General features: G+C 40.0%; 1 protein-coding gene across 4 annotated transcripts in view; it reads left to right on the top strand.

Annotated features, from left to right (window-relative positions):
- DLGAP1 (DLG associated protein 1) overlaps positions 1 to 20,403 on the top strand; it is a 598,634-nt gene that overhangs the window by 534,974 nt on the left and 43,257 nt on the right. For all 4 annotated transcript variants that reach the window (XM_075826387.1, XM_075826388.1, XM_075826390.1 and 1 more), the window contains 2 exons: positions 8,168 to 8,532; positions 13,197 to 13,288. In XM_075826387.1, the coding sequence (XP_075682502.1) occupies positions 8,168 to 8,532; positions 13,197 to 13,288 (457 nt within the window). The remainder of the gene's footprint in view (positions 1 to 8,167; positions 8,533 to 13,196; positions 13,289 to 20,403) is intronic.

Here is a 20,403-nt window from a genome sequence, read left to right as displayed (position 1 = left end):
ATACAGCGTTCAAGTAAAGCAGCCGTACAAAAAGTCAAAATACAGTAAAAAATGGGCCAAAAGTCTTCAATATTTATAGACAAATACTTAAAAAAAAGGGAAGTAAAGGAAGTTTTTGTACATTTACATTGTATTCCTATCTCAGACATATATGGCATATCTATAGGATATGGGGGGCCCCATCCCCGCCTGGTGAGATGGCCGCTGGCCGTTTTCTAATCCTGGACAAAAAATGTAAGCTCTAAAGAATTATTCTTCTTAGTTTGCTGTCATGCATGAGGCCCCGGTATGTGTAGAATGGACAGTGAGTTCATGAAATACACCAAACTATGAAAGAATGGCTGTAGCTACAAGCTGACTGTACTTTAAAGGATGCAGCTTGTGTACTATAGAGGGACATTGTGTAACCTGTTGCCAATAACATCCTCTTAGTCATAGTAAGCTTATGCTTTTGTCTGCTGCCATATCAACTATTGCTCTTAGGCAATGATCCACATGTGCTAGCTTCAGCTGTCAAACTTATTGGTCCCCTGCCAGATCCAGCAACCGCCAACTGTAAGAGAAGTAACAAAGAAAAGCACATGTTGATATAAGAGTTAGAAAATGTTTCCCTCAAACACACCCATCCTTACAGAGCAACGGTTATTCCTGTGAAGGGAAGAATCCTGCTGATGGTCTCCTGATAAACGTGCACAGCAGATGGGCAGATGGCTCCATTCACTAAACTGAACTCATAGCAAGGTGACTTATGAGAGAGTCTTAGGTGGCGTTCAGAGGTGGCGGAATTGCTGTTGAATTCCGCTGCGGACAGTCCGCAGTGGAGTTCTCCAGAGGCCGTTTTTTTTCCATTTCTTTCTATACATTTTTAGAAAATTACTTTGCGGAAATAAGACTGCGGTGCAGAATTTTCCCTCCGCAGCATGCTCATTCCAATGCGGAGAAGAAGCGGAATTTCACTGCGGATTTCAGCCTTTGCAATGCAAAAACTGAAATCTGTGGCAAGTCCGCTGTGATATCTGCAACGTCTGAATTACCTGTCAAATATGCAAATGTTGGTGCAGATTCCTTGCGTAATTGCCACAAATCTGCACCAACATTTGCAGCGGAAAAATTCTGCCACGTCTGAACGTGCCCTTAGGGTATGTTCACACGCAAACGCAAAAACGTCTGAAAATATGGAGCTGTTTTCAAGGGAAAACAGCTCCTGGTTTTCAGACATTTTTTAAGCCACTCGCGATTTTCGCTGCGTTTTTTACGCCTGTTTTTGGAGCTGTTTTCAATAGAGTCTATGAAAAACGGCTCCAAAAACGGAACAAGAAGTGACCTGCACTTCTTTTTCGCGGCTGTTTTTTTACACGGCTGTTTTTCAAAACGGGCGTGTAAAAAAAACGGCCCATCGGAACAGAACGCCATTTTTCCCATTGAAATCAATGGGCAGATGTTTGGAGGCGTTCTGCTTCCGATTTTTCGGCCGTTTTTGGGGCGTGTGAACATACCCTTATTACTCTCTGCCTGTATCTGGAGGTGGCTAAAGGGAAAATTATGGTCTATATTCACAATGGCTGAAATGTGCTCGATTTCCTGAGAATGTTGAAGGGAATGCATGGGTTTTGTTGCTCCGATTGGACCTATCTCAATGCTAAGGGTATGTTCACACGCTAGACTAAAAACGTCTGACAATACGGAGCTGTTTTCAAGGGGAAACAGCTCTTGATATTCAGACATTTTTTAAGCCACTCGCGATTTTTGCGGCGTTTTTTATGGCCGTTTTTGGAGCTGTTTTCAATAGAGTCAATGAAATACGGCTCCAAAAACATCCCAAGAAGTGTCTTGCACTTCTTTTTCACAGCCATTTTTTTATGGGGCCGTTTTTCAAAACGGCCGCGTAAAAAAACGGCCCATCGGAACAGAACGCCATTTTTCCCATTGCAATCAATGTGCAGATGTTTGGAGGCGTTATGCTTCCAATTTTACGGTTGTTTTTCGGGCGTTTACGGCACGAAAAATGGCCGAAAATAGTCCATGTGAACATACCCTTATTGTCAAACTACAACTCTCAGCATTCCCTAACAGCTTGCAATTTGCTGTATTTCCCTGGAATGCTGAAGGGAATGCAAGGGTTTTGTTTCTCTGATCAGACATACTGTATCTCAATGCCTATTGTATTGTCAAACTACAACTCTGAGCATTCCATAACAGCTTGCAGCTGTCAGGGCATGCAGGGTGTTGTAGTCTCATATCAGCTGGGAAGCCACATGTTCCCACAACTGCTAAAGGTTGTTTTCTTCTGGAGAGTTATTCAAGAACAGTCATAAGAATGACAAGCACATTGTTGACCGTCTAAAGGCGTTTCCAGTCTTATTAAACGTAATATACTTTGTGCTTGTTTCATTTTCTCACCATTTTGAAAACCACTGCTTGCTGCCAGTCAACGAAGGCATTCTTGCTTACATCCAAAAGATGGTAGCCAGTACAGACCTGATACATCTCACAGCTGAGACTAGTATTTCTCCACTCCAAGTTTTCCCCCACAGATGATAATTTGAGGATATCCCAAAAAATAACTAAAAATATTCCACATACAGAAGACCTAAAACAAGGTCTAACCTAAAGTGTATGAACAGCTTAAAGTGGTTATCTGGGGACCAAAAAGCATCAGCAGTGTACTCACTGAAGTATGTGAGTACACTCGCTAATATACATTCTGGTCCCATACCGCTCTGATTATGAGATTTGAATAAATTTTTATAGCGCTCGGGGACCGAAAGTCTAGTTGCGCAGTCTTGTGACCGACCCCGCTGTACTCTATGTACAAGCAGAAGCAGTAGTACATCGATTATATAGAGTACAGCGGGGCTGGTCACATGATGAAGAGTCGTGTCGCCGTCAAGGAAGACTACGCAACTAGACTTCCGGTCCCCCACCAACGCTATAAAAATCTATTAAAATCCCATAATCATCACAACCGGGGACCGGAATGTATATTCGCGAGTGTACTGCCATACTGCAGTGAGCACATTGCTAATAATTTTCGGTCCCCACATATCCCCTTTAACTAGAATGAATCCCCAGTACAAGTGACCAATTGCATGACAGATATATTATATACATTACGGCTGGTGTCCTGAATTTACAGCTAAAGATTGCTACATCAGTTCTTATTGTTTTTACACGGTCTATGTTGATCATGGAGATTATCAGGTTAAGGCTAAATTCACACCACTTCTGTAGTGCATGGTCAGAGTATACACCATGAAAATCTTGTAATGAATTCACTGATATGCCAATAGATTTTAATGGACAAATGTATACCAAAATTGGTATTCTTTTGGCATACATTTGGGCAATATACATCCAAAACTGTATTAAAAAGTGCAGTTAACTGTATGCAAAAAAAAAAAACATTAATTCATGTGGTATACATTTGTTTTCTTGTCAGTCTATGGCGGGCATGTGTATATGTACAGGTTCAGTTGCATACATCCAGCCATACAGCATGACTGTTACAAATGGTCTTATGTTAACACCAAATGCGGTGGGAGGGCGGGGGGTTAGCGCATATATATATATTTGTGTCATGCAAGATCAAATTATATTTCCATAGATTTGGATGAAAATATTCTGGGTATATTTCGTAGAATGAATAATACAATTGGCATAGATTCGATGTTTCTTAAGAACCTGGCTGCAGATAAACTGGATACTTCATTGACTTCTGTAAAAGAAGAAGTCTAAATCCATCAATGATGTCATCACTCAACTACATTGCCCAGCATGCCAAGCTGCCAGGCAGTGCATGGAGGCGCTATGAGAGCTTTCTGTGCTCACGTGCAATATTTGTTTGCTTGGATTTTCCTTTTGTCGCCCTGTCACCTACTCATCTCCACATGCTTTTATATGTAATACTGATTTACCCCCGCAAGGGTGTGCTTCAACAATTCCTGCCTAATGAAAACCCCTAATTATACCTCTTGTCATTACTTTCTTTAACAGACTGTCTTCAGAAAACTGGTTAACATTCCTGCATTCTTGGGTCCTGTTCACACAATTAGCTGTGAAAATTCAGACAATGCGTTTTGTGCGGCTGTTGTCAGGACGTTTTGTAATTAAAGAAAAAGTTCTAGGAAAACTGTACTGTGTGAAGAAGGCCTTTTAGGAAAAATTCCACTCTTAAAACTTCCAATTTGTTAGGCCTTTTTTTTTGTTTATTTTTACAGCCAAAACAAGAATTATTTAAAAAAAGAAGACGTTTCTTTCCTTTATACTTTTCCTCTCTTCAGGATCCTCCCCTGACTTTGACTTAAAATAAAGGATTAAAAAAAACTGCACCAAACTGCACAGTGCGGACCTGACACCAAATAAGAAGACGCTTCGCAATAGTTATTCTCCTCAAAGTTTCAGGGGAATTCTTATTTTCTGGAGGCCCATTTAGCAGACACAGCCTCTTAGAGGGCACATTAACGGAATTACTATTTATATATCATTTAAAGCATTTCCAAAGGTGGCGTTTTACTTCACGAGCAGTTTGTATACAGAAGTTACAAGTGTCATTTTGTGCCATGAATCACAAGACCTATGTTCTACTAGCGGACTTTTTCTAATATCCTCCTTATGTCTGTTTAAAAAAAGGAAAATAAAAAATTTGCATAATTACAACACAAAATCCAAAAATATTGAAAAATAAAGCACAGTATTGTGTGTTCCCAGTCCTATAATCCATATAGTAGACTGTTGATTCTGCTGCTGTATACTCTTTGAAGCCGAGTCCGTTCACTATGCTTAATCACCCAAGAAGTTTGAATACATCCCACCAATAGTCGTGTAAGAATGCGTCTTTTGAAGTAACCGTGACGACTTCTCTCACTCCCACAGAGGCAGCAAGAAACCACCAGACGTATTCATTCCGGCAGACTGGATTCCTCCGGTTAATATTTGATAGCAAACGTTTGATATCCTACCATAAAGAATGCACGTGGATAACCAAAAGTTAAATTTGAAGGCCTTGAAAATTTGTATTCAGGCGAGTCTTTGAAAATCCATATAGAAAGAATATAGCCGAAATCTGTGTATAGCTCAGCCTGCTGGGAAGAAATATCCCTCCTGTTCTGGACTATTCATGCTGTATTTATTTGAAAGGGGATTAAGTCCTAGGGTGCCCTGACAGGAAACGTCATGTGATTAAGAAGAGGGCTCAGTCACAGCTTAGACAAACTGTAAGCACAGGGAGGAAATGATTTCTGCTCCACTTGATGCATTTTGGGTGAGTTATAACCATAGGGTCATTACATTCAACCTTAAGAGTAAAACTTTTCCACTTTAAAGAAAATTGCTTTATAAATTACTGTAGGGAGAAATATCTTAAAGGCACACAATGCATCATTGAGACAAGAGAACACTAAAGGGGAGACTTAGTAATACTGGCATAACTTCCTAACATTGAACCAGGTATAAGGAAACTTTTATAAATGAGTTGCACTTGGTGAGACTGAGAGGCCACAACCCATTTTACCAACACAAATGAAAACTTTAATTTGAACCAGGAAAAGTGTCATCACCCTTGACACATATGCCATTCATTCGAATACAGGTATGCCAGTAAGTAAATCTGCCCCAATAAGACACGTTTCCAAAAGGGGTAATTTTGCCTTAGTTTTCCCCCAGTATATTAATTTAATGCCTATTCACATATGGCATATAAGTCTATAGAAATTATGGAGATAGCCGAGTCAGAGATTAAAAAAAGAAAGATACACTCATGAGTGGCCACCTCTTCTGGGTTGGAAAGAGTCACCAAATGGCCATAAAGGTGGTGGAGGGAACGTATGTAAAAATTTCTGAGGTTTTTCAGGAGAGATACGTAAAATAAAGCAGTTTTCATTGGGCAGACACTTTCCTGTACTTCCAGACATTCATCTTATTGGGGAACGCTATAATCATTCATCCCTCAGTCTAAATCGGCTGCTTAGGCCTTGTTCACACAGTACAGGTTTATATATTTTATTTCACTTATCTAATTGCTGTCTACCAGCTACTTTTCTGTCCCATCGGTACAGATACAAAAGTACTTTGACTTGTCCAAATAACTAACCTTTAAGAACATCGTCAATATATTGTATACTTGCTCCCTGTTTATAAATGTTTTAGTGTATCTTACTCCATTGTGTACAAATTGCACATCCTGTAGTCTCTACAAGACACTTGGCATGCAGCGACATGTGGACATAGCTCTCTTTTGTTCTCACTATGAAACATGTAGATGTTTATTTGAAGTTGGTTTCACATTTGCTTGGATGTGGAATATTTGATCAGTGTTGTTGAATTCATTTCAGGCCCCTCTGACAGCAAGTTGTAATACAATGGTAAGACAAGCGCAAACACAAATCCATTCAGAATTCCTTTTAAAGGAGATGTCCCATGCAAGAATGCTGAAAGCACACCTTGTACCTTTTATGATACCTGAGTCATTTATAACTGGGAAAATGACAGTGACAGCATGTCTGTGCCTGACATAAGCTATAAATGAGCCCGTCTATGGTTTAGTATACTTTGATGTATACATCCGTCTCATACTTCGCTAAAGATTAGGAATGAACGAACCAATTTGAAGAAGCAATCCGGTGGAAAATGTCTCCCCACTCCGTTTAAAAAACCTGATTTAGTGAAAGTAGTGAGGTTTATTCCCATACTGAGCACTTTATTTTACTGTTAGCCGCTCAACTCTAGACTGCCGTTCAGTCTCGTGACCCATACTCTGTCCACCCAAATCCTATAACATCTGCTGTGTGGACTGGAGTTCACGCTCTCATTTCAAATCTATGAGAAAGCAGGTACATCCAACATCAGGGCTCTCATATTTTTGCATTGAGAGACTGACTTCCACTCCACACAGCAGACACAGAGTGGGGATCAAGTAACGCAGCAGTGGCCAGGAATGGAGCAGCTAACAGTAAAATAAAGAGGGCGGTAAGGAAAAAAAAACTCACTATCTTTTATTTAATCACGTTTTTAAATATAGGGGGGAAAGAATTCAGAGTCACAGATTTCAGCCAAGGTTCGGCTATTCACAGATACATTTCATACTCGCATATAATGAAGATTCTAAATCCATGGTGTCCCAGTCTGATTTTCACGTGTTAGGGAGGGAGAGAAATGTATATATAGGGACGGACAAAATGTACAAAATCAAACTTTTATAACAATTGGTATAATATTACGTACAGCCTTAGGCCTCATGCATACTACAGTTTTCTGCTCCATACAACCGTACGGAGCTGTAATGTCTAGAGAGGGCTACTATATCTCCGTATGCCTCTGATTTTATATGGAATCTAACAGAAAAACAAATTGTGGCATGCTCCATCAGATGTCATATTACAGAGCTGCTTTCTTTGCTAAAATCACTGCTTATACAGAGCATGGGAGAATATGTGTATAATCCGATGCCATAGGAAAGCACCACGTGGCAGCATACAGAGTGCCTATGGATTCATAGTATAGAGCAGCAGGGACACTGTGCGCCTCCTTACAGGCACTGTGCACTCTGCTCTGCCATGTCCATTAGGCCTTATATAAGTAAAAAAAGACTGATAAATAGATGCTGCGCCATTTTCACGCTCCACTGCCTACCATTGGATCCCTATCATTCCGCTACAGCAATATGTCGACTTGTGTATTAGGACATGAGGCTTTTAAGGTGGTGAAGCAATGGCCCTTGCATAAATATGCACATGATGTTGAGTGCTCAGCACGGAAAAAACGTAGCGCACAAAGAACAAAGGTTGGGACCTACTTTTGGGGTCTGAAGGAAGGGTTGTCTACATACTATTATTTTTGAAACGTTGCAAAGTAAGAAATACAATACATTGTGAAGAAGCTAAAGGATTTACAATGCACTTGATAAACATTAAAGTTTAATATCTCAAAAGAAGATCTTTCTCAGACATATTCTATTAGACATTTTACTTAGGGTAACAATGATGTACAGTTTATACTGTAATGATTATATCTGTCGACTTCTAAGTGGGAGTCAGGACAATCTATGTCAACACAACCTCAGCTCATCTTCGTCCTTCTCTGTTCAGAAGTAGCAGGAAGACAATACTCTAAATGATGTCATATTACACATAGGGTTGAAGAAGTGTTAAATTGGTTATCTTTTCTTTTTCAGTATCTTCATGTATTACAACATATAAAAAGACACCTCCTCCAGTACCACCCCGGACAACAACAAAACCTTTCATCTCCATCACTGCTCAGAGTAGCACAGAATCTGCCCAAGATGCCTACATGGATGGACATGGACAAAGGGGGGATATGATAAGTCAGTCAGGGCTCAGTAATTCTACTGAGAGTCTGGACAGTATGAAAGCACTTACAGCCGCTATTGAAGCTGCCAACGCTCAGATTCATGGCCCAGCAAGCCAGCATATGGACAACACCATGACCGTAAACTCCACGTCAACTGTTTCCACCATCACTGCAGACGACAGGAAAAAGAATCTGTTCAGGAAAAACTTATCCATTGGAATACAGGTAATCCAGCCATTCTTCTACATACCCCAAGGAAACATTGATTATTTCATCAGAACTACAGAATTAGGGACTTATCACAAACAAATTCTGAATGTGTTCTAGTCCCAGTTCTGTAGCAAGCTATGTATACGACAATGAGTAATAGAAGGATTATGCTAGTATTAATCATATTAAAAAATACATTTATGTCAAAATGATTTATACATTCCATCATAGTGGATTATTGACGTTAAATTAACATAACAGCTCGAAGTTAAGAATATTATTTCAATATTGCTAAAAAATAATAAATAATAATAATAAAAAGTAATATTCAATATTACTAAAAACATCCAGCAGATAATGGGGGATGGGGACTGCTGAAAAGCAACCAATCAGATTTCAGCTCTCATTATTCCCAGGCTCTAGTGACCTATTTGGTTGCTAAAGGTATTTCTTTACTTTGTAGTAGCTTTGCTAAAATTCCCCAATTGTTGGTTGTACCTGCTGAACAAGAAAACATTAATGGCAACAAATTGCCATGAAAACCTAAAATAAAGCAGATATTAGCAGGGCACTATAGGATCTGGGATAAGGGATGGAGCGTGTATTTCACCTAAAATGCTATTAATATTTAGCTAAAATGTAATTATGTCATTATAATGTTTCTGCGTTTCCAACAGTGAATTTCATTATAAAGCAATTTTTTTTTAAAATGATGATCCCGTTTTAAATACATTTGCAGATATGTTATTTATTGGGTTTCTAAGAAGCATAAGTTTAAACTTGTTCTTAAAGAGGCTCTGTCACCAGATTATAAGTGCCCTATCTCCTACATAATCTGATCGGCGCTGTAATGTAGATTCCAACAGTGGTTTTTATTTTGAAAAACGATAATTTTTGAGCAAGTTATGAGCTAGTTTAGATTTATGCTAATGAGTTTCTCAATGGACAACTGGGCGTGTTTTTACTTTTTACCAACTGGGTGTTGTACAGAGAAGTGTATGAGGCTGCCCAATCAGTGACCAATCAGCGTCATACACTTCTCATTGTTCCAGCCCAGCATGATCCACAGCACAGTGTGATTGTGCAGTGAAAGAAGTAAACACGCCCAGTTGCTAAAAACACAATACACGCCCAGTATCCATTAGAAAGGCTCATTTGCATAAATATAAAATTGCTCATAACTTAGCCAAAAATTATCGTTTTTGAAAAAAAACGTTACTGTTATCGACATTGCAGTGCCGATCACATGCAATAGGAGATAGGGATTGCATAATCTGGTGACAGAGCCTCTTTAAAGCTTGAAGGATTCTTAATAACAAATTTGACTTTGAGAGTGTAAGAATCAGTACAGATACGAAGGAAAACCCAAATTACAGTAGAATTAACCACTACATTTATCCCTAAGGACGTGGTCCCATGTAGTGGCGTCCACATGTGGCCGAAGCCTCGCTCACTTGCCATGGCCGGATATTATGGCAAAAATTGACGCACGATTTTGCCGGATATTATGGCAAATTCAGGTAGCCATTGGCAAATGCGCAGGGTTTTGGTCGCAAGCAGACACCGCTACGTGGGACCGTACCCTGAGTGATCCTAAAGCTCTGCATTATTCTTATAATTGGTATTTCATGTTAGGAGTAGAATAATTGTTTGAAAATGTGAATCTGAAAGCTAGCTTAAGAGTCTTCAGATTCATGCACAATAGTCACAGGATGTATAGTGGAGTACGGCTCAGTAATTGGAGCTTGTATTCTTCTGATGGCACTAGAAAAGCAGCTACAGGGAGTCCTGCTGTCCCCAAGTACCACAATTACTCCAACTTCGCGTTAATGTATATTCACACAGTGCAGTTATTTGGTGCAGTTTTTTGGGGCAGCTTTTGAAGCCATAACCAGGTGTAGCTTAAAAAAAGTGGAGATGTAGAATATTTCTCATATACTTCACCTCCCTTTACGCTCCTGTTTTTGGCTTCAAAAACGACATTAAAAAAACTGCACCAAAACTGCATTGTGTGGCAGAAGTAAATTAGTCAATTGCTTCAGCACAGCCTACTTTATTCTTGTTACAGTTTAATTTATTTTGTATTGTTGTTGCATTTTTTCATTAGCTTATATGTTTATAATGTCATTTGTTAAAATGTTACATGTATATATATTTAAACCTTCCATTCTATATAAAGTAAAAATATCTATTACAGCTTTCAGGTGAATTCCATAATTCCAACAACACCCATCTTCTAGCTTATTAATTTGATCGGAGATATGCCTTAGGGTTCGTTCACATATAGCACAAACACTGTAGAATTTCCAAACTTATTTTATGTGTGGAAATTCCGCAGTGTATTGCAGTAGCAGCAAAGTGGATAAGATTTCAACAAATATCATCTACATGCTGCGTATAAAACCTGCAGAAAAAAACGGTTGGAAATAGACATTCTAGTTGGAATTAAATTCTGCAGCATGTCAATTGTTGCGATAACGCAGCATAATTTCCACGCAGAAAATCTTGCTGGAAATTCTGCATTCTTTACGAGACGTGTGAATGTACCCTTAGGCCCTCTTCACACAGAGTTTTTTTACACGTTTGTTGACGCGGAAACCGCCCAAAAAACTGACGAAAATGCCTCCCATCGCTTTTAATGGGAGGCGGAGGCGTTTTTTTCCCGCGAGCGGAAAAACAGTCTCGCGGGAAAAAGAAGCGACATGCCCTATCTTCGGGCGTTTACGTCTCTGACCTCCCATTGACATCAATGGGAGGTAGAGAAAGCGCTGTTCGCAGCATTTTTGCCTGTGGCGCTCAATGGCCATGTTCGAAAAACGCAGCAAAAAATGCAGCAAACGGCGTGCGGGCAGATCAAAATCTGCCTCAAAATTCCAGACGGAATTTTGAGGCAGAATTTTCTGCCTGCAAAGAACCCGGTGTGAACAAGACAAAGTGCAAGCCCTCTCATCTATAACCAGGTCCTGCTGCTGAAATAAGCTGTTACCGGAGGAAGCTGTAGGTAACCACACATTTCATCTGCCAAACCCAATGTAGTGTTTTATGGTGTCCAATAAAATGGATAGACGACCATGTTATACATGACCATGCCAAAGCACGAAAGAGTGGGAGCCGCTTTGTGCAAAGGATCTCCACTCTGTCTAATAAAGAAAGGACCTAAGGGGTTGTCCTATTAGGAACACGTCTTTATCCTATTAGGACATATAGACATCATAGAGGGGGCTCTTGATATGGAGGGCTCAACACAACCATGGGTGCCATGTAAAACAACATTTCCACTGCAGCTAAAATGTTTGGCCAACCGCATATTCCTAGGCCAACATTGACTAATTGACAGATGCTGGACCCAAGCTGATCGGCAGAAGGTTTGCATTTAGAAAAGGGGTTTACCGTGATGGGACAACTCTTTTAACAATTGTCATTTACGGCTGTGCCTTTAACAATTATAGTTAGGTCCATAAGTACCTCTAGGTAGCCATATGTTTGATGCATTAGCTATCTTCCGCAAAACAAGGTGGACTTTATCATTAGGATAGTGTCTGGATTTGTGACTGTAGACTTAGGGTATGTTCACACGCAAACGCAAAATACGTCTGAAATTACGGGGATGTTTTCCGTTGAAAACAGTACCTGAATTTCAGACGTAACTGCAAGTACTCAAGTTTTTCGCGGCGTCCATTACGGACGTAATTGGAGCTGTTTTTCAATGGAGTCAATGAAAACCAGCTCCAAAAACGTCCAAAGAAGTGACATGCACTTCTTTGACGCGGGCGTATTTTTACGCGCCGTCTTTTGACAGCGAAGCGTAAAATTACACTTCGTCTGAACAGGGCATCGTAAAACCCATTGCAAGCAATGGGCAGATGTTTGCAGACGTAATGGAGCCGTCTTCTCAGGCGTAATTCGAGGTGTAAAACGCCTGAATTATGTCTGAAAATAGGTCGTGTGAACATACCCTAAGGGCTTATTCAGACGAACGTATAATACATCCGTGCAACATGCATGATTTTCACGCGCCTCGCACGGACCTATGTTAGTCAATGGGGCCGTTCAGACAGTTCGTGATTTTCACGCAGCGCGTGTCCGCTGCATAAAACTCACGACATGTCCTATATTTGTGCGTTTTTCACGCATCACGCACCCATTGAAGTCAATGGGTGCGTGAAAATCATGCGCAGCACACGGAAGCACTTCCGTGTGACGCGCGTGATTCGCGCAACAGCAGTAAAAACTATGAATGAAAACAGAAAACACCACGTGCTTTTCTGTTTACAAACATGAAAACAGTGTCATAATGATGGCGGCTGCGCGAAAATCACGCAGCCACGCATCATACGCGGCTGACACACGGAGCTGTTAAGTTCCTTTTGCGTGCGCAAAACGCCACGTTTTTTGCGCGCGCAAAACGCACACGCTCGTGTGTATCCGGCCTAATGGTCATACTCCAAGTTTAAAGGGGTTTTTCAGTCCCTGAAAATAGAAGGCCTATCCTCAGGATCGGATAGCCAGGTATAGATAAATCTATGCCAGCCAGTAATGACCACTTGACACAAAACATTTTAATAGACACATGTATTAGTAATGATTTGCTTTGTATTTTTCATGCCACAGAATCCTAAACACACATGGTCTAGTAATACTAATAAACATCATATTAACTGCTAAATATTGTTTTTCAGGTTGATGGACCAGAAGAAGCCGCTGCCGCAGAGCAACGGGAAGCAGCCTACAGATATCAGTCCGTAGGAATTCAAGTAGAAGAAGAAAGAGCGTAAGGACCCAAGATCATATCCCTTATTACTATGCAGTAGTAAAATATTGCATTTGTGTCCAGTGCATATACTTTAGTTAGCGAATAGTTATGAAATCCCAGTTTTTTTGTAAATACTAAAGTCACACTTGGCTTACATTTAGAGAGTAGAGATTAAGGGACAGATTTACTAATACTGGCGCTTCACACATAGTCTTAATAAATTTGATGCACTTTCACTGCGTCACAGAGTGACATTTATGCCAGCCAGGAGCTGGCATAGATTTCCAGCAATAATTTCCACTTTCTGGGGAAAATTATAGTAAACGTGTCAGACCACAGGTGCCCCTGTTCCTTTTCGATAAGCTCTGCCCACTGTTTAGAAAAATGTCACAAACTGCATAAAAGTTGCAAATTTGGCCGCAAATTGTGAATTTTCTGCCATTTACGGTTTTTCTATGGAAGAAAACTGCTGTAGAAAAGTTACTAAATTCCCCCCATAGTTTGTATAACATGACTGAAGTGTTTCATAACTGGACGCATACCAATGAGTAACATAAAATGTATCTAGCTCATGATGCAGCTTGTTCCAAACTTACGTAATATGAGGAATAATGCTCCCACAACTGTCAAATAAAAAGCATAGTAGAAGTTAGCCATAAATCCGGGATCATTATGATCTGCATCCTCATCATTTTAGTCTCACAAATCTTCTAGATGTCTAAAACCCTTGTATATACACAGTATATATGGGGTTACTAATACAATCACTGAGTAATGAGATCAAAACTCAATTGTGGTAGTCACAAAATCAAAATCATGTTCACAAAATCAGTTTATAATCTATTCAGATGTTAAAGGGGTTCCCTTTTATTAATGCATAAGAAAAAAGTTTTGATATGAGGCGTGTTTTAGACTACTTCAGACTTCGAAGCCTCAGGTCCCATTACACACAATGGAGCAGAGATTTCCTATTCAAAATGCACCAAAATTCAGACTCAAATAAAGCCAGAATCCTGGGAGTGCGCCAAATTTATCAACTGTTTTAGACAGTTTATTCAGCGCGCTTGATAATAAGGGTGTCGCTTAGAGGAGAACGGGGGTGTGGTCTAGTGGGAAGGAGCTTGGCTTAAAATATGGCACCAAAATTGTGCCAACATTTGGCGCCAACTAAGAGGTTACATAAGGAAGAGAATAGTGTTTAATGTGTCTAGCAAGATGCGCCAAATTTATCATACAGAGTGCACCACTTTTATATTTTTGGCGCATCTTCTGACTGCCTTGTCTACGTTTACGCTGTCGAAATATTAGAAAACATTTGTAAATCTGCCCCTATGACTTTTAAAACCCCCGACGGACGAGGAGCGTGATCTTTGCCATTCTCTAGGCAGCGATGCCTGTTGTAATTGTACAATTCCTGCCTAGAGTACTTTATATCTCTCCTGTGCCCATAAATTGCAATGAACTTCTTTGAACAGGCAGATTCATTCTTCTTGTGAAGATGAAAGCACAACTTTTGCCCAAGTTCAACATCACCGTGAATTATTTCAGTTCTCCTCTGGTTACCGTTCTGCGTCAAAGCAGGAAGTGGTGCTTGCCCTGTCAACAACAATGTGAGAAGTAAAACTTCTGTTTTATTTACTGTGAAATCTCCTCAGCCAGATAGATACAGCATTGTGAACAGTGTAGGTCAATGTCAATAAGGTTCCAGTCAGACATGCCCATCACATACCCAACCAAAAGACCTTACTCCTATTGAGAGTCATATAGTCTTCTTCATCAGGTTTAGACCAGGATTGATAGACACATTGGTTCCTCGTGAGTGAATACATTTGGACATTCCTGTCCTGATTGGTTAATAGGTGGTCATCTACATACGTTCAGTCTCTCCTGGATAAAATTCTGTAGCTCCTCGGTGCTCCTTAGCAACAAACGGCAAACCGCCACATTGTTAGGAAGGATGAATGCTGACAACGTTTGTAGTCTGATGCTAAAGAGCAAGTGAGGAGCAACTGACGTAATTACAGTAGCAAATCCCATATAGACGGAACCTACACTGTATTCTTTATTCTGTTTGTATTTCTATTCTACCCTTTGGGTAATTACAGGACATGCTAATATTTAGTCTAATAAACTACTAAAAATGTAGGCAAAATGTGACAAAAGATAATACGATGCATTAGTTGTCCTCCATGGAAGGCTACCCCCACTGATATTAAATGAAAGGAATGTCACAGCTTGTTTTGTCTCATGGCCTTTTAACCCACTTCTTGACCGGTCACTCATCGCTGCCCCCAGTTCAGTTCTCCCATGGGAGGATCTCAGTGCTCTGTACCATGTAGTGCTAATGGACTTTAGATACATGCTGTTCTGGAGCTGGTGGACTGCATCCTCTTTGGTAAACAGTATATGATATAGTTATCTTAACAATATGATTATTTTTTTTTTTTCATTTTAATATAAAAATTACTATTAATTACTATTACAATCATTTATACTTTCCTACTGAGCTCGTACATTCATAAATATGGTGCACATTTTAATCACCATATTTTCTGACTTCTCTGCTTACCTGTTATGCCCATTATATCATGTGAAATTAAAGGATTTAACTAGGCTGGAAAGCAGAGATCGATTTACAGCTATACACTAATATACTACTATTACCCAAAATGTTCCATGCCCAGCCAGGGCAATATGAAGGACAGGGGAAGGGAAGTCCATTTCCCAGTGGCTACTCTCCTGATACTATCAGTTGAATTACAGGCAACATTTATGGTGTCTGCTTTCTGTCAATGAAGAGAGGAGAAGGACTGTTGTAATGTCCATCAACACATCATAACAGCCCCTCTCTCCATTCAGAGCATGCCGGCACAGGAAACAGAGTCTGTATTCTGCTGATGGTACCAGGGAGAGCAGTCACAGGGAATTTGATCTTCCCTATTACCTAAATTAGTGCCGGTTGTAAAGAGAGTGATTAGGGTGATAGCAGCATATTAGAAATAACGGATAATGCAATTCCTAATATATAAGTGACAATCAACAAAGGTGAATCATTACTTTAAATAGCCTAAAGCAAGAATATGGACAAGGAAAATTGTTTATCACTTTGGCAGTACTAAAAGAATGGAGAGGAAAAATATTAAAAAATTGAGACTAAGTGGTTTCTTGCTTCTTCAGTCCATGTACGGCTCAGTTCACATATAACTTTATAATAACGTTTAGCATATGCGCCAAGAAAGCTACCGGCGCATATATCGAACTTATCCATATGGCCCGATGCACCTGGCATGTGCCAAAAGAGTGTCCTTTTGGCATACACCGGGCCGATAGGCTTCGGCATACCTTTATTTTCACTGCCTAGGAAAGTGTAGTTGGCTGGCTACTCTTTCCTATATAGGGGCATACAGTAAATTAACAAAAATGTATACCTTACTCTGGGAGGCTATATATACACATAACAGCTTTCTCTCAGAGGTATATATCGGGAAAACAAAAACTATATGTGAACAGAGCCTAAAGTCCCTTTTACACGGGCCAATGATTTTAAACAGGCAGATGTGCTGCCGGAATGATGGAAATGTATGGGGACGAATGATCATAGTAACGGTCGGTCGTCCTCATACACAACCAATAATTGTTCCTTGTGAAAGCAGTGTCTCGTTGATCGGCACTCGTATTCACGGCCTATATCGGGCCATGTAATAGGACCCTAAGGCTCCCATTTTAATACCGAAATGTAGAATTTTAAATAGTTTGGTTTATTTGAATACATTACAGATTAAATGTGATTTGTGTTGCTTTATCTGGCCAAACTTCATTATTCATGACTATAGGAGTTTTCCCATTTATGTAAATTAACCTTAAATGGGTTGTCCGGTTTCTGCAAATTAACTTTATTGTTTGTATAATTAAAAGTTTTAAAAATTTCCAATATTCTTTTAGTATTAATTCCTCCTGGTTTTTAAGATCTCTGCTTTCTGATATTCAGTAGGAACATTCAATGTTTTAAATTCAAACATGTGTTTAATTCAAATATGTGTTTTAATTGTTCTATGTTTTTTGTGCAAAAAAAAAACCTGTCCTGCTCCTACAGCAGCACAACTCATTACAAGAGAGAACTCTGATACACGAATATGAGTATGTTCACATGTGGCAGATATTTTGCAGAAATTCCTGCTTTAGATCTGCTGCATGTGAACATACCCTTAAAGAGCCCTGCGTCACTCAATTGGGCATGATTAGGTATCTATGGTGCTGTTACTCCAGTTGAGCAGAACTGCATGGGGTCTGTTTTTTTTTTCTCTGAATACTCATAGTTAAATACGAGTACAATACGCCCTTATGAATGAGGCCCAAATCAGATTGGACTACAGACAGCTGAACTTTGGTACAATAAGTTCCTCTGAATGAGACCTTAGGTCAGCTTCACAGGGACATTTCAGTGCTTTTGAGAAATGCAACTCTCATATTCAAAAAAATATGCTAAAACTGCAAATGTACATGTGAATTTTGGAGTGATAGTGTTACCCACAGTTCTTAATATTATATAGGCAAATATGGTATGTGCCTAGTTGGGCACAAGGGTATGCCCACCCAAATATGCCTTATGAATAAATTAATTTTCATTCGTTTTAGGCCTCATGCACACGACCGTAGCCATGTGCACGGCCGTGATTTTCGGGTCGGCCAGGGGCGGGGTGTCACCCGCGAGCCGCCCGCAAATCGCGGGCCGTGCACATGGCCGCGGCCATTATTTGCTATGAGCCTGGACCACAGAACATGGCCGTAATAAGACATGCCCGTTCTTTCTGTGGTCCGGGCTCCTGGGCTATGCACGGACCGTGGAAACCACGGTTGTGTGTATGGCCCCATAGGAATTAATGGGGCCGCAATTCTCCCATGGATTTCAGGGGAATTGCGGCCGCAAAAGCACGTTTGTGTGCATGGGGCCTTATACAAAATGAAACAGTAGTACCCAACCAAAACTTACCCTTTAAAGTATTTTTCCGGCAGCTCCTACTACCATACGATGCGTGCGTTCTACATTGCGTAGTACTTTTTCTAACCGCAAATTTCTCTATTCAACATTCTCCTGTGCAAGACCAAGCAGGGATATGGAACTGTCCATCCTAAACTTACTGATCTGTAAATTCTAAATATTCACCTTTTCAAACAAGATTCTTCAGATTATACATACATTTCATGGTGAAGCTTTTATTATATCAATAGTTTAACCATTTCCTTTCTAAATTGATCATTTTAGAGGAAACTGTGGAAAATTCCTTTGTTTGTCTTCTAAGTAGACTGAATAAACGTGACTATAGATGTGCAAACAATCCGATGAAGAGCTCTAATGCTGATAATGTGCGTGTCTACCATAACAAAATGATCACATTGGTTGCAGATCGTTGTTTACCCCTACCCCTAATACAACCAACTAACACATTGCAGCTCTTCTTCTTCTTCTTCCCATAAGACAAATATAACTAGTTTACCCAAGTAATCTAACTGCAGCCGCCATGTTGCGTGCAGGAGGCAGCCCCATCACTTGGCGCCAAGCTCCAGCTTTGGGCGAAACATGTGACTGTATAGGTATGCATTATCTATGAGCGAGAGGGAGCACCAAGAGGATCTCTCAGTGACAACAGAAGATCACACAAGATGATAAAAATCTGCTGTTGTCATCTGATGCATTCATGGAATGTTGCTATGCAACTGTCCTAGGAAAGAATTTAGCAGACCTCTTATTGTTACAGTACTGCCTTAGTTGAAACAGTACTGCCTTAGTTGTCATGATTTACAGTAAGAAACCACACTGGGATTTTAACCAGTTTTCTTTTTGCAATCATAAGCAATAGAGTAATGCATACTGTTACTTTTCTATAGGGAAATAGCAAATAACTTGTGCATGAATAATGTTAAGGGTTAAAGGTGTTATTCCATGAATCATACAAAGGTAACATGGGGTCCTGAGTAGTGAAGGTATATACTGTGTGACATCAACAGTATGCACTCTCTTAGAAACAATAAAACTACAATAAAATCGTACAATAAAGAGAGGGTTCATATATGTCATAACTAACTAGCTGATATGGAGTCTCCTCAGCTTTACTGCCATGCTACTGCAGAGACTCTGCTCCTTCCCTGACAAGCAGGGCAGTAAGCTATTTCTATTGGCTGATCTGCAGTGAACAGAAGATCATTATGCAGAGAATTGGCTGTGGGGAGATGGACTGAGCATTCATGCCCACCAGAATTATTAGGTGGATGTGCACATTTCTACACACTAGGAATACCAGGTGGCAGCATACTATGTAAGTAAATGCGATAACTCTTCACTGGATTATTTTTTTAACAGCATGTAAAAGGAAACATTATTCATTTTTATGATCTATACAATGAAAATGATATTAAATGATGGGGCAACCCATTAAAATAAAGAAAACATAGGCACTGGCACTTTTTTTCATATATCAGTGTGCCTGGCCTAAATTGTAGACTCACCTTTGGTCAACTTGCACTTGAACATCATTGGATTGCATACATAGTCATTCAGTAATATATGTTTAACCTTGAACACCTGTGCTGAATAATTTCTTACCATATTGTCCCCTGCATGGATAGAGTTATATGATACAATTCTGGATGCCTGCAGCTGCCAGTAAAAGGAGCTTGTATTGTTTATACTTGAAACTCAATATTAACCACTGCCTATAACCGTTTTACAATGCTTACTAAGAGGTAATATTCTGGAGAATACACCTTTTCACGGCGCATCGTAATAAACACGGCTAGGGTGTCCCGTTTTGGGAGGAGTGGGTGTTTGGCTCCTACTCCTACAGCCCGGATCAGAGTTACCACCGATCCCAGCTGTTTAACCCCTTATATGCCGTAATTAATGCAATCATGGGACGCCCATGGGTTTTTATGGCAACCAGGAGCCTAACAAAGGTCCCCAGGCCTGCCATGGCTTTATGCCATATTAGGTCCTAGCAGTTTTACACTGACGGGCAGTAATGCTTTACTATACTAAGTATACAAAAGCATTATAAAAGCGATCAGCACATCCCATAGTAAAGTCCCCTAGTGGGACTAAAAAAATTAACTAGTGTGAAATAAAATGTAAAAAGAAA

Source organism: Rhinoderma darwinii, chromosome 5, assembly GCF_050947455.1.
Source record: "Rhinoderma darwinii isolate aRhiDar2 chromosome 5, aRhiDar2.hap1, whole genome shotgun sequence".
Classification (NCBI taxonomy): domain Eukaryota; kingdom Metazoa; phylum Chordata; class Amphibia; order Anura; family Rhinodermatidae; genus Rhinoderma; species Rhinoderma darwinii.
The sequence above is the reverse complement of the archived record's forward strand: the minus strand, read 5'-3'. Positions and strand labels throughout refer to the sequence as shown.